This window comes from Gracilinanus agilis, chromosome 2 (genome assembly GCF_016433145.1).
Source record: "Gracilinanus agilis isolate LMUSP501 chromosome 2, AgileGrace, whole genome shotgun sequence".
Lineage (NCBI taxonomy): Eukaryota > Metazoa > Chordata > Mammalia > Didelphimorphia > Didelphidae > Gracilinanus > Gracilinanus agilis.
In genome coordinates, this window is record NC_058131.1 from 60,049,651 (window position 1) to 60,064,543 (window position 14,893).

The following is a 14,893-nucleotide window of genomic DNA, read 5'->3' on the forward strand; positions in this document are numbered from 1 at the left end:
GATTTTATTTTTAAGATAAAATTTAAAACCATAAGTGACAATAATGCTAGTATTTTAACTGAATTCTTTTGGGGGTGGTGTATAAGAGTACTTGGTATTTATAAAACTTTTTATTTAGAACAATTAAGAATTTGTTGGAATGTTTCTAAACAAATTTGGGGTAGTAGGTATAATGTTTTACAAGTTCTGGTTATATCCAAGGATTTGTGAGGCATTTGATTCTATAGGTAGTGAAGCTGAGATCACCTCATCACTGCCTTTTAAACCACATGGGTTAACTTTTATTGATGCCATTTAGAAATGTTCTAGGCAGAGTTACCATCTTATCAGTCTGCCACAATGGAGGAGTTCTACATGCCATGAGTTCATGGGTCAAGACTCCCTGACCTCCATCCCCCCATCATTCTTAATAGTGTATTTTTGTTTTCAGTCTGAGTCCTAGCTACATAGACCTGACCGAGTGTCCCTACATGTGGCCTTACTGCTCCCAGCCCATCTACTATGGAGGAATGCCAACCATAGTCAATGTCACCATACTCAATGGCATGGGGGTCACCGGGAGGATTGTAGACAAGGTAAGCTCTTTCTTTTCTGCTTTGACTGTGATTTCTTCTTTGTTATGTTGCCAAGCATCTGTGGTCATTAGGTTCCACTGATGGTGTTTAGTTCTTGTAATGTTAGCCACTACCTGGGGATCTGGGTGAGAGTACTAACCAAGTTATTGGTGCTCTTTCCTGGTAATCATGGGTTTTATATTGATTCATTGAATTATACTTGATTCTTCATCTTTGCATGTAATGCTTTTCCCTGCTGTCCATCTGCTCCCAAATGAACATGTGTGCAATTTCCTCCATTATATCATAAGCTTCTTGAGAGCAGAGATAAACTTTTTGTCTCTGTATCCCCAGGGTTCAGCCCAAGACCATGAATATGGTGTATGTCCCCTTAAATAAATGTTCATTGAATTGAATGTTTCAAACTGTAGCTATTTCATGAATGTGTTCTGAATACTCAGCACTGATGCCTTACTTTGATGGCTCATTGTGGCATAGCACTAACTTTGGATTCTCAAAGGCTCTGGTGGGTCCTACAACATTGGAAAGGCACCCACTTCCTACTATACCTGGTAGAGGACTGCGTGTTTGGCATGTGAGGATCAGCCTAATTCTTTGAAACTCATGATGATCCAGTTGGTTGTTGGATGTAGCAGTTCTCAAAGATCATCTATTAATTTATTAATTCATAAAGACATTGTGTGAGGGGACACCCTATACCATGACATCCTAGGTCTTTAACTCCTTTTAGGACAGTAAAAAGCATGTTGGAAAAATGAAATTAGACTTGGGGAGGAAAACTTTCACAAATCCAGTCAAACAAGCCTCTCACGTCACATAGCAAGATAAGCTCCACTAGAACATTTCCCTTGGACATAAAGGTCATATCATAAATCAGGAGAAAGGGAAAATAGCTTTTTCTATCTGTGAATAAGGGAAGAATTCATGACTATCCCAGGGATAGTGAGGAAGATTACCAAAGATTAAAATGGACAATTTGGGTTACATGCAGTTAGAAAGTTTCTCACAAATGAAACTGGTGTAATTAAAGTTAGAAGAGAATTGGTTTACTGGAAGATGTTTACAGTAAGTCTTTCTGACAAAGGTCTCATTTCCAAGATATAAGGTAATTAGAGTAAAAGCCAGTTGTCAGTAAGTAAAGGTAAGTGGTCAAAGGCTTTGAACAGGCTGTTTTCAAAAGAAGAAATTCAGGATATCAATAGCCATATTAAAAAAATGTGCCAAATCACCAATATTTAGAGAAATGAAAATTAAAACATCAAAGAGGTTCAGCCTCCTTCCTATACATCAGATTGTCAAAGATGACAAAAATGACAAATGTTGGAGGGGGCCACAGGAAATTGGGCTCATTAATGCCACTGGAGGGGAAGTTCTGAATGGGTTCAGCAGTTCTGGAAGGCAGTTTGCAGCTCCCCCCCCCCCAAATTACCAAACTGTATACCTTTGACTTGGCAGTATTTCTTCTAGGATCTTTCCCCAAAAGAGGTCAAAGACAGAGGAAAAGAACCTCTAGAATATTTGTCGTGACTTTTTTTTTGGTAGTGACGAAGAACAGTGCAAAGAATTCACTTGGGAAAGGCTGCACAAATTATAGTATATGAGTGCAATGTACTCCTATTGTGCTATAAGAAATGATGAAAGAGACAGTTTCAAAAAATGTGTGAACTGATACAAAGTGAAGGTAGCAGAACCTGGAGAAAGTTTATATCATAGCTTGTTTGCAAAGGCAAACAAAGTTGAAAGACATAAGCACTCTGATTAATGCTATGATTCCACCCACCCACCCCATTTCCAGAGGATCCTTCTCACCTCCTGACCTAGAGGAGATGGACTTAATGTCAGAAGAGACTTTTTTTGAACATAGCCAATGCAGGAATTTGTTTTTCTTGGCTATACAAATGTTTTGAGGGCTTTTTTTCTTTTATTCTTTCTGTTCAAGGGGCAATGGATTGGGGAAGTGAGAAGGAGAGAGAATAGATATGGTAATTTTAAAAAAAATTTAATAAAGAAGTTTTTAAGGAGCAAAAAAAAAATATGGTCAAATTCAAATTAATTCATCTTTCCTTAAGTTATTTTTCTTTTGTGCTGTTTCCCTTTAGACTTTTAAGGAAATTAAAGAGCATAGATGTTTTCAAAAGCCTTATATAGCCTTTCTGGTTGGTAATGTGTCACATGACACTGCTGGGTACCATAGGAATTCTTATCCTATGTCACCAATTCTCAGTTCCTTTTAATTTTAAAAATGTAGCATTCTCACTTTTCCCCTTCTCCCCCTTTCCCCCCAAACCAAAGAAGAAAGATCAGACAGTGAATTTTCTTAGTTAACTTGGGAATTTGAATTAATTTCATCTATTTAGATAAATATTCATTCATCTCCAACAATATTCTTTCTCTTTTGTTTCTAGCCTGATTGGCAGCCCTATTTACCCCAGAATGGAGATAATATTGAAGTTGCTTTTTCATACTCCTCAGTCCTGTGGCCTTGGTCAGGGTATCTCGCCATCTCCATTTCTGTAACAAAGAAAGCAGCTTCTTGGGAAGGCATCGCACAAGGTCATGTCATGATCACAGTGTCCTCTCCTGCAGAAATTGAAGTAAGTTTCAGACACTTAACATAGTTCACTCCAAAAGGGGTAAGGATTCTTCTCCATCTTTTTTGTATTTTCCTGATTGAAAATGGCAAGGCATGGGGGCAGCTAAGTAGCTCAGTGGATTGAGAGCCAGGCCTAGAGACAGGAGGTCCTAGGTTCAAATCTGGCCTCAGACACTTCCCAGTTGTGTGACCCTAGGCAAGTCACTTAACCCCCATTGCCTATCCCTTACCATTCTTCTACGTTGGAGCCAATACACAGTATTGACTCCAAGATGGAAGGTAAGGGTTTTTAAAAAAAGAAAAAGAAAATGGCAAGGCAGTTTGTAATTTCTAGGCAATGGATTTAAAATGGAATAGATTTTACTGGCCTTAGAGGCTATGGAATTTGAGACTTGAAGGTTTCTTGAATTTAGACAATTTTAGAAAGCTTTAGAAAGTTGACAAGTAGTAAGCTGCCCTATAATGCCTGGTTTTTCAGCCCATACCAGCATTGGCGAATGTTTTCAAGTTCGCATGCCCAAACTGCTACTTTAAGCTGTCTGTGAACTCCCCGGCATCACCCCAGAGAGTGGAGGGAGGAAGTGTTCACTTTGGGCGGCTAGACAGAGGGACAGGGCATGCAAAAAATGTCCTCTAGTGCTAGGAAGAAGGGAAACGGAGTAGCTCCCCCAGTGCCAGCGTGGCATGCATGCCAATACTTTGCCAATGCTGACCTATACTTAAGGATGATGGGGCTTTAGGTACATTAAATTAAATATAAAATCTGTGCCCTGAACACAAAAATATTTTCCGTGGAATTATCAGAGCAGTGACCCAAGGGCTCTTCTGTTTTTTTTTGGTTGTACTAGAAATTCTGTCTTCATATTTTGGGGTTAAATTGGAAAATCACACTGAGACTCCATTAAATTATAACTTCTAAAACCAGTAAAATTTCATTCTTTCTTCTTGGAAAAGATTATCTCAGGCTTCTCTCTTTTCAGTCTAAAAATGGTGCAGAACAGACATCAACTGTGAAGCTGCCAATTAAGGTGAAGATCATTCCTACTCCTCCTCGAAGCAAGAGAGTCCTCTGGGATCAGTATCACAACCTCCGCTATCCACCGGGATACTTCCCCAGGGATAATTTGAGGATGAAAAATGACCCCTTGGATTGGTAGGCATCTACCAAGTAGAAACACAAATTGAGTCTTGGTGACTCCTATCTTATAATGTTTTGTTTTCTAGTGGTTATTATTTTGACTTTAAGGAGGTGACATTTCCTGGCTACCTCTGTGGTTGGGGACTGACATATAGGTGGGGGTGGGTCTCAGATAAGATTTGTTAAACTCTCATGCTGTTTTTTGTTTGTTTATTTTTTAAAACTTTTACCTTCCTTCTTAAGAGTCAATACTATGTATTGGTTCTAAGGTAGAAGAGCAGTAAGAGCTAGGCAGTGACTTAAGTGACCCAGGGTTACACAGCTAAGCAGTGTCTGAGGCCAGATTTGAACATGGTACCTCCTGCCTCTAGGCCTGGCTCTCTGTCCTCCTGGTTGTCCCCCACTCATTCAGTTTTTAAGTGAAATCCTCAGCTTATGTAGGAGAATAAGAGAAATTGTGGTTATTTCCTATCATTTAAGAGCTGCCCTTAAAATTTACAAGACTCTCTTTTATCAACTGGCAACTTTGCTCTTTTAAAATGAGGAGAGAAACAGGTAAATAGACAGATGGAAGAGAAGGGATAAGGGAGAAAAGAGAAAGAGAAGAGGGAAAGGAAGGGAGGAAAGAAAGAGGGAAAGGGGAAGATGGAATAGAAGAGAGAATATGTTTATTTCTTTGGAAAAGATTTTTCGGAATTTGGGAAAAGGAAGTTTCTGAATGAGAGGTCTCTGAGTAGTATGTACAGTGACCCTCAGATTAATGTTGAAGAGAATCAGCAAATATAAATTTGTGCCTCATTGATAATTCTGACATCAATTTAATGATCTTTAGATAGTTTTTACTAAGAACTTGATAAAAAAAATGTCCTTTAAAGGAGAAACACAAACCCAAATATCAGTAGATAGGACTTTGGTTTGATGATAATGGCAATTATAACACTTCAGTAGGAAACGGAGATGCTGCCAAATCTTATCACTTTGTTGCTCTGTGACATCAGCAGAGATACAGGAAACTTGGAGGCAATGCAAGTTGTTAATGGAGTGATCAGAATGGCCAGCTTTTCCTTAGATGCTTAATTAACAGTAATTTAATGATATTGGTAATTTAGCTGTCCAAAAATGAACTTTAATTTTTATAATAGACACAAAATGTAATTGAACAATTTGACTTCCACACAACAGAATGGAAACTTTAGTTTCTCTTTTCTCTCTTCTTGACAAATTATAAATGCTACTTTTCTACTTCCAAAGAAAGAAGAAATCAGAAATGTAGTTGTTATTTTAATAGCAATTTTAATTTAATTTTAAACATAATTCCATCTCCTCGACTTCATACTGCCCTTGAGCTGTGTGATTCATCTTATTCTCAGAAAGTTCTGATGATATGCCTCTGTTTTGTTTTTTTTTATCCTCATACTGTTAAAAACTCTATCAAAAATACAAATGGGGCAACTGGGTAGCTCAGTGGATTAAGAGCCAGGCCTAGAGATGGGAGGTCATAGGTTAAAATCTGGCCTCAGACATTTCCCAGCTGTGTGACCCTGGGCAAGTCACTTGACCCCCATTGCCCATCCTTACCACTCTTCAGTCTTGGAGCCAAAACACAGTATTGACTCCAAGACGGAAGATAAGGGTTTAAAAAAAAAAATCCAAATAAAACTATTCCTAATATGAAGATGTCTCTAAGTAACACTGTGGGGGTTCCAGAATTTGGGGTTCTTTTTCTTTCAGATACTATTCTCAAATAGAATGTTTGGCTTGTCTTGATTTGAATCTTAGGGTAGAAGGGAACCTCAGAGATCCCTATGCAAAGTATTAGTCTTCTCTTCAGCATTCCCAGAGAGTGACGTTTTAACTATCCCATGAAGGTTAAGGAGAAAAGGAACCGTTGGAATGAATAGGTAGGATGAGAGGAAACTGCTTTTTGCCCTTTTGCTCTGACTCATTAACAGTAACAACTAGAATACCCCCTGGTCCCCAAAGTCCCCTTTAAGGAGAGCACTCAAGCCAGGCTCTTCTCAATTCATCTTGCTGCTCTCCTTTGACTTTTCCATTATATCTTGGCACTGGGCACCTCCTCCCATCTCCCTGCATTTCCACTTGCCTTTTGTGTTGTCTTCCTTCCATAGATTGTAAGCTCCTTAAAGGCAGGGACTTTGTTTTCCACCATTACCCCCAGGTTAGCACAGGCACTTTTTAAATGTTTATTGCTGACTGGCTTAATAACTAGCATTTATATAGTGCTTTAAGCCTGTGGTAAGGTGCTTTCTACAAGTTTTCTCATTTGAGTTTTCATTCTATCTTTCCCCTTCACTCCCTCTTTTTGTTTTTCCAGAGAAGGATAAAGAAACTAGGATCTCTGGGTCTTATATTCTATAGATGTTACATATCTCTAACATCCACATATATTTTAATACCTCAGTGCTGTGATGGGTCTATGATCTTGTTGATGTAGGTGTTCTCTCTACAGGTTCAGATTGTATCCCATTCTTCTATGAAGCTATTGTCAGAAATCTGCATGGTATATGCCTTTTATGTTAGGGGCCTGGAGCACATGTGTGTATGTGTGCACACATGCATGTAGAGAAATTAATGTATACAAGCCTTGCTTATGTGTCTGTGCACAGGATATTACCTAGTGTTTCTATGTTTTACAAGTGCTGGGAAAGTGGGAGGGGATGTTTTCTGTTGCTTATCACTTACTGTCCAATGGCCAGGGTCTGCCAGACACAGTTGGCTCTCTGCTTCCAACTGTGTCTGGCAGACCCTGGCACATTGGGCAGTAAGTAAGATTTCTTCAAAGTATTCCTTTCTGCCCACCTGATCCGAGCCACACTTCACCATGTTGTATAACATTCTTCATTGGTCTTTTGTATCTACCTCAGAGTAACAGTGTTGTAAAAGGGATATAGTCTCTGACTTCAGATATTGGAAGGATTGTCATATGAAATAGAGGTTAGAGTTGTTCTCTTGGGCTTCTAAAGGGAAAATTAGGACCCAGGGACTGAGAATTTCAGGGAATTGATGAGAGGTACATTTAGGAAGACCTTTTGCACTATCAAAGCTCTCTCAAAATAGACTGCCCTACACGAAGTAGTTAGTTCCCCATCCCTGAAGGTGTTCAGGCAGAGGCAGGATGTTTTTATTTGGACATCAAACTTTCTGTTTAAGTCTGATCTTTTCTTCAGGAATGCTTGGAATCTATTTTATTAAATGACCGTACTTTCCTCTGAAAGTATGTAGTCAATTTTGATGAGTAGGTGATCCTTGGTTGTAAACTCAGTTACCTTGCCTTCCAGAATATCATATTCTAAGCCTTCTGATCCTTCAATGTGGAAGCTCGGTGCCGGATCCTATGTAATTCTGATTGGGGCATGGTGATCTGAATTATTTCTTTCTGGCTGCTTGCAGTATTTTCTCCTTGGCCTGGGAGCTCTTGAACTTGGCTTTAACAAATTCCTGGGAGTTGTCATTTGGGGTTTTATTGCAGGAGGTGATCTGTGGATTCTTTCATTGTCTATTTTACCTTCTTGTTCAAGAATATCAGGGCAATTTTCTTGGATAATTTTTTGTAATATGATGTCTAGGCTTTTTTTTTTTGTCATGGCTTTCAGGTATTCCAATAAGACCTAAATTGTTTCTTCAGGTCAGTTGTTTTTCCAGTGAGATATTTCATATTTCCTTGTGTTTTTTTTTATTCATTTGATTTTGTTTTATTGTTTCTTGATGTCTTATGAAGTCAATAGCTTCTATTTGCCTAATTCTAATTTTTAAAGACTGAATTTCTTTCATGACCTTTTTAATCTTCCTTTTTCATTTGGTCCATTTCACTTTTTTCAAGGAACTCTTTTCTTCATTGGATTTCTTTTGCCTCTTTTTCCAGTAGGTCAAATCTGTTTTTTTAAAAAACTCTTCATTAGATTTTTGTGCTTCTTTTTCCACTTGACAAATTTTGCTTTTAAAGCTGTTATTTTCTTTTGGCATTACTGTCATTTCTTTTTCCATTTTTTCCCCACCTATCTTATTTAATTTTTTTAATTCCTTTTTGAGTTCTTCTAGCATTTGAGACCAATTTCCATTTTTCTTTGAAGTTTTCCATGTGGTTGGTTGGATCTCACCATCCCATGTTGATTCTGTGCTTTGCTCTTTGTTGCCATAGAAATTTTTAGGGTTAAGAGTTTGTTTTGCTTTTTGCTCATTTTCCCACCCTTTTTCTGCCTGTGGACTGGGAATTCTGAATGCTGATGATTCTGGCTTCTCTGCTGCTGGCTTGTAGGGCTCAGCACTGTGTGAGCTATTTTGCTCTGGGGCTAGGTCTTCACCATAGCAGTGCAGGCTTGAAAGGGCCCAGCACTCTGGACTTCTGGGCCTCACCGGGCTGGTGCCAGGGCCTGGGAATTTAAGGGATGGATCTGAGGTGCTCTTTTGTTGGTGTAGCCCAGGTCTTGGGATCCTGAAGTTGGCTTATGATCAGTCACAGAACCTGGGTCGATCAACCAGCATTCCTCTGAGTAGTTTTGCTTCCAATTTCCCCTTATCCCATGAAAATCAACTTTCTGTCTATCTTTCAAATTGTGTTTAATGGGAAAGCCCCCTCTATCTTTTTTTTTTTTTTTTGGTCATTTTGAGATGTTTTTTAAAGATTGGTTTGGAAGGATTGTCAAAGCAGTTTCCTCTTTGGCTGCTACTAAGCTGCCATTTTGGCTCTGCCCCAGGATGTTTTTATTTGGCTATTATATTCCTGGGGGTTGTCTTTTCTGGGTCTAGTGTAGAGGGTGATCTATGGATCTTTTCAGTGTCTATATTGCCCTCTTGTTGTAGAACTTCAGGGCAATTTTGCTGAATAATTTCTTTTAGTATGGAGTCCAAATTTCTATTAATTTCTGCTTTTTCAGGAAGACCAATGATTCTCAGATTGTCTCTTCTAGACCTGTTTTCTTGGTCTGTCACTTTCTCATTGAGATATTTCATGTTTCCTTCTATTTTATCACTTTTGACTTTGTTTTATTTGTTCTTGCTGTCTTGAGAGATCATTAGCTTCTAATTGCTCAATTCTAGTCTTTAGGGACTGGTTTTCCTTTTCAATCTGGTCATTTCTGGTGTTCAATTTGCTTATCAGTTCATTTGATTTCTGAGCCTCACTTTCCAATTGCAAAATTCTACCTTTTAAACTGTTATTTTCTTGCCAGATTTTGGTTTCCAATTTGCTTACCATTTTGTTTGATTTTTGGGCATCTTTCTCCAATTGGGAGTTTCTGTCTTCTAACTTGTTAATTTCCTTTTGAGCTATTTCCCACTTCTCTCGCCAAATCTCTTCCATCTTTTTCATCATCTCAGATTTGAACTCTTCAATAGCTTGTGGCCAGTTTTCATTATTTTGGGAAGGTTTGGATACGATTACTTGTTTGTTCTCCTTTGCTGTTTGCTCTTTTGTCTGGATTTTATCTGTGTAAAAGTTGTCGAGTGTTACAGATTTCTTCTTGATGATCTTTCTCTTTTGGGTTCTTGTCTCTGGCTTGCCATTGTTAGTCCAGCCCGTTTTCAGCTTTATCCTCACACTCAGGGTCTGTCTGCGCTCTTTAGGCTCCTGAGGTCTCAGGTCTAGTTGTTCTCCGGGTCAAGCCTCCTGGTGGTCCCCTTTTTGTTCCTCTGCCCGAGGCTCCTTTAACAGTCTCGGGGTGCTGCTTCCATAGTTGTGAACCCCTTCTGCACTGGGTCCCCACTCAAGGTCTGCGCCTGCGCTCAAGATCTGAGTCCTTGCCTGCACTCAGGATCCGTGTCTGGGCTTGCGTCCTCGCCCGCACTCATGCCTGCGCTCAGGGTCTGCGTTCAAAGTCTTCACACGTTCTTTAGCCTCTTGGGGTCTTAAGTCTTGCTGCTCTCAGGAACAGGCCCTGGTGACCCCAGGTAGCTGCCAGGGACTTAATGGGTGCCCCAAGCTTGCTCTAGCTCTTGTGAGCTGGCTTTGGCACTGTAGGTGGTGTGGAGGGTAGGGGAGGGGGTTGCTCAGCTTGCGTTTTAGTGAGAGCTGTTTCACCCCTTTATAGCATGGAAATGCCCCGATTCCACGTACCTCCAATGCTGTGCCCTGTTGTGGGGTCCCTTTGTTCCTCTGGATTTATTTTTATGTCTTCTTGAGGAGTCCCGTATGTTTCGGTTAGGAGAGGTTAAGCAGCTGCTTTTTACTCTGCCGCCATCTTAACCAGGAACTCCCCAGGATGTTTTTAGAGATTTGTGTTGCTCAAGGGCTTGAAATAGGCTACCTCTATGAGCCTTTCTAATTCTGAAATTCTGTGGTTCTGTGACATGGGCATGGTGGTATACTGATTGTATTTCACGACCTGGTTGGAAGTTTTACCTGATCTCCTAATCTAGTCAGGGCCCCGTGTGAAAAGAAAGAAGCTGTTCAAAAGATAAAATGTGACTAAATATTAAAGAATACAACAGTTGTTTGATTCTCTGGATATAGTTTGAGTAAAGGCTGTTGCTTTCCTTTTCTCAGGAATGGGGACCACATACACACCAACTTCAGGGACATGTACCAGCATCTGAGAAGTATGGGTTATTTTGTTGAAGTTCTTGGCTCACCCTTCACGTGTTTTGATGCCAGTCAGTATGGTGAGTATGAATAAGTCTTTTTGTTTTCTTTTTCATTCTGCCTCATTTTGCAGTTTGTTAAATGTATTCAAAGTTTATCATGAATAAAAGCAAGATAAGAGGATAACTCACAGACCATGCTATATTGTTGGTTCCAAGGTGTTGTACATAAAGTATCTCATTTGACTAGGAAGTAGGGAGTACATATTTATTATCCCTCTGTTATGTGAAGAAGCTGCAGATTAAAAAAATTGATTCCCCCAGTCATGGGGCTCATGGGTAGCAGTGTGCAGATTTGGCCTGGGATGTTCTCTAGGATTATCAGTGATCTCTGAAGTGCCAGACCCAGTGACCTCTTCTCCATTCTCCTCCTCCTTAACCTTTGTCTGCACCTTTTGACACTGTTGATCACCTCCTCCTGCATATTCCCTGCTTTCTGAATTTGGGGGACAGGGTCCTATCTCTGACTGCTCCTCAGGTTTTTTTTTTTTTTTTGATCTTTATATTGCCATGCCCACAGGGCTCTGCCTGGAACCTTGTTCTCTCTTCTCATCACTTAGTGACCAGGTCCTCAGTCACCATCTCTGTGTAGATGTTTCCCAGATCTTTATCTCCAGACAAGTCTTTGTCTTCATCTAGTTCTAGTCTTGTATCACTAACTGTATTGGATGCCCTGGAGGCACTTAAACACTTTCTATCCCAAACAGAACTTACTCTCTTTCCCCCAGAACTCTCTCCTAAACTTCCCTATTTCTCCCTAGGCCTCTATCCTTTTGTTCTCAACTCACACATGGACTCACCTTGTTGTGGCTCCCTCCACAGCATCTCTTAAATGCATCCCCTTCTCCACTCACACAGTTCCAGTCCGGGGTCAGGCATTTGTCCCTTCTTGCCTGCTCTATTGAAGAAGCCATCCTGGGGATCTCTCACTGCCTCAAGTCTCTTCACCACAGTTGTTCTTTCATTCAGCTATCAGTCAGACCCTGTAACCTCCCCCTCTCCTACTCACTAAACTGCAGTGGATCCTTGTTACCTCTTAGATCACATATAAAACCATTTATTTGACTTTTACAGCCTGGCTTTTTCTACCTCCACAGTGCTTCATTGCCTCTATTGCTTTCCAGAGGCTACCCCCCAATTCCTGGCACACTCTTCCTCAGGACCACTTGTTAGAATCTCCAAGGCCAGCTATCTCCTATCCATGCCACATCTGGCCCAGTACACAGTTAGTGTTTAATAAATGCTTGTTGGTAGGTTGATTAATTATGACTCTTAAGCTCATAGTCCTTTACACTCGACGCAGCTGCCTATGCAGTACTCCAGGCACAATATACCAAAACACATTTCCTCCACGAAAGAGCATTCTTTGTACCATTCTTCAAAAGTTAAAAAAAAAAAAAAAAAAAAGAAAAAAGACCAAAATCTAAACATTTTTGGTTTTTTAATTTTCTCTCTGAACATCACATAAGCAGAGAAATGAATAGAACAAATAAGAACTATAAATACAATTGGGAGTTTGGACCTGACCAGTCCTTTACTATGTTTCTGAAACTGTTGCACCCAAAGATGATTCTACCTTCTACAGACATTAATTAAATGCAAAATGTATGTAAAGCATTTTGTTAGATGCTATATATACAAAGATAAAAATGAAAGTAGTCCTTGCCCTCAAGGGTTTTTTTTAATATTCTACTTTTTATGTTCTACTCTGTATTGTACTAATTCCAAAATGTGAAAATGTCATTTACTCAGGGACCCTCCTGATGGTTGACAGTGAAGAAGAATACTTTCCAGAAGAAATCAGCAAGTTGAGGAGGGACATTGACAATGGTCTTTCACTTATTGTGTTCAGTGACTGGTACAACACTTCAGTAATGAGAAAAGTCAAGTTTTATGATGAAAATACAAGGTACTGCTGTGAGCTGGCACTTGGGAAGCAAGCTTGGCAATGTTTGGTATTCATTTTAACTCAGGAGCAGCAAAGCAATGATTATTTTTATTATTTTATTATTATGTATTAAGCCTGGTGATTAGCCTGGAAGATATTTTAGGAACTGCTTTAGCAAGGGAAGTTAAAAGCGTACTCCCTAATGTTACACATCAAGTTAATTTTTGTAAAGTAAATCTTTTTTTAAAACAATATTCATAAAGACACTTTATCATAATTTCTAATGGATCATTTGGTGACTCCTAATTCTTGTAGGTTTGTCCGTTCCTCTTTTCTGTCGATCAGTTAATGATCTGTAAAACCATAAATGTGCTAGAAGAGCTACTTTTTAGAGCCCCAGTAGTACATTCATTTATAAGTAAAGACCTTTTATAATATGATTAATCACCCCTGGTTTTCTGATTCTGTTTTTTTTTTTTCTTTAATGGGTCAAGCACATGGCTGCTTATATCTTTCTAGTAAGTTTCCATTTTCCTTTCTAAAATCTAAAATGTCCCATGATTTTAATTCTTTGAAAATTTTACTTTTATGTACTTGACATTCATTTACATCTACAAAAAAGGTTAACACAGTAGCAGTTGCTTTTGATTGAATGCTTATTTACAGGTCAATTCTGTATGTTTTAAATTTGGGACAGTAGAACATTATTTCTATCATGAAATGATCAAATGCAGGCAGTAATGTTTGGAGGTGTGTGTAATAGTAAACCGTGTCTTCTTACCTTCGCAGACAGTGGTGGATGCCGGATACTGGAGGGGCTAACATTCCAGCTTTAAATGAACTTCTTTCTGTCTGGGGCATGGCGTTCAGTGATGGCCTGTATGAAGGGGATTTTACCTTGGCCAACCATGACAGTAAGACTTTTGTTTTGTTTTAGAACAGGGCATGTTTCTTCTTGGAGAATGATAATTGAAGAAATTATATCTGATATTAATGATCTGATGATTTTCAGATATTAATATGTTGCCAAAAAACAGAAAACCTATGGAGAGGACCACTGAAGATTTTCAAAGGAAATGTATATACTGGTTATAAGTATGTCTATATCAACAAACAACTCTTCCCCCTTTGTCATTTCTGACAAGATGTTTGGAGACACTTCTAAATAACCTGGAATACATGAGATTCACAAAATTCTCATGTTACTTGCTTCCAAAATTTTAAAATCTTAAGTTTCCAATATTTATACAGATTTTCCCACTAAGATAATTTTTAGTAACCAGAACTGTAAAAATGTCTCCAGAACATTTTACTTTATCTTTTTGATTGGTTTCCCCTTAGCCTGTTGTGGCTAAGCATTTAATTTGAAATCAGTATGAGCACATGTTCTGCATTCAAAAGTTCTAACCCTCCCATATCGAAGTGGTAATTTCTTACCAAAAATATTCATCACTTTGTGGCCAGCCTCCTTTAAATGAACCTCTCCTAGTTTAGCTCAAGCAGATCTTTTGATGTGTTTTTGCTAGGCCAATTCTTGAAACCTGTTTAGCTTAGCTTGATAAGGTCCACCAGGGCTTATTGCTTTCTAGCATGGCCTTTAAGAACTCACAGTGAGGTATCATGATCGAAGAAATGAATGTTCTCTTAAGCTTCTTCCTTCTTACAATCAATACTGTGTATTGGTTCCAAAGCAGAAGAATGGTAAGGGCCAGGATCTGGAGGTTAAGTGACTTGCCCAGGGTCACACAGCTAGGATGTGCTTGACGCTAGCTTTTTTAAGAGAGATATAGCTCCCCAAACAAGGGAGGTAATATTCTGTTTTCAGACCTCATCTGGAGTGCTGTTCAGTTACTGACCCCACCACTGAGAAAAGTCTGAACAAAAAACTTCAGAAGAGGGTGACTAATATAACATTTGGAGAACATACCATGAGTATTTAATTGTTAGACCTGAGGATGCTGAATTTGGAGAAGAGGAGAGTTAGGGAGATAAAATTCCTGTCCAGAAGTATCTGAAAGGCTCACAGAAGAATAATTAGATCTCTTCTACTTGACTCCAGAGATTAGAAAGAGACATCATAAATAGGTGGAACCTGAAGAGAT

General features: G+C 39.1%; 1 protein-coding gene across 1 annotated transcript in view; it reads left to right on the forward strand.

Moving 5' to 3' along the window:
* Window positions 1-14,893, forward strand: part of MBTPS1 (membrane bound transcription factor peptidase, site 1) — an 88,472-nt gene that overhangs the window by 56,997 nt on the left and 16,582 nt on the right. The window contains exons 12-17 of the mRNA XM_044663205.1: window positions 431-575; window positions 2,981-3,169; window positions 4,149-4,321; window positions 10,809-10,924; window positions 12,656-12,812; window positions 13,581-13,705. Of these exons, the coding sequence (XP_044519140.1) occupies window positions 431-575; window positions 2,981-3,169; window positions 4,149-4,321; window positions 10,809-10,924; window positions 12,656-12,812; window positions 13,581-13,705 (905 nt within the window). The remainder of the gene's footprint in view (window positions 1-430; window positions 576-2,980; window positions 3,170-4,148; window positions 4,322-10,808; window positions 10,925-12,655; window positions 12,813-13,580; window positions 13,706-14,893) is intronic.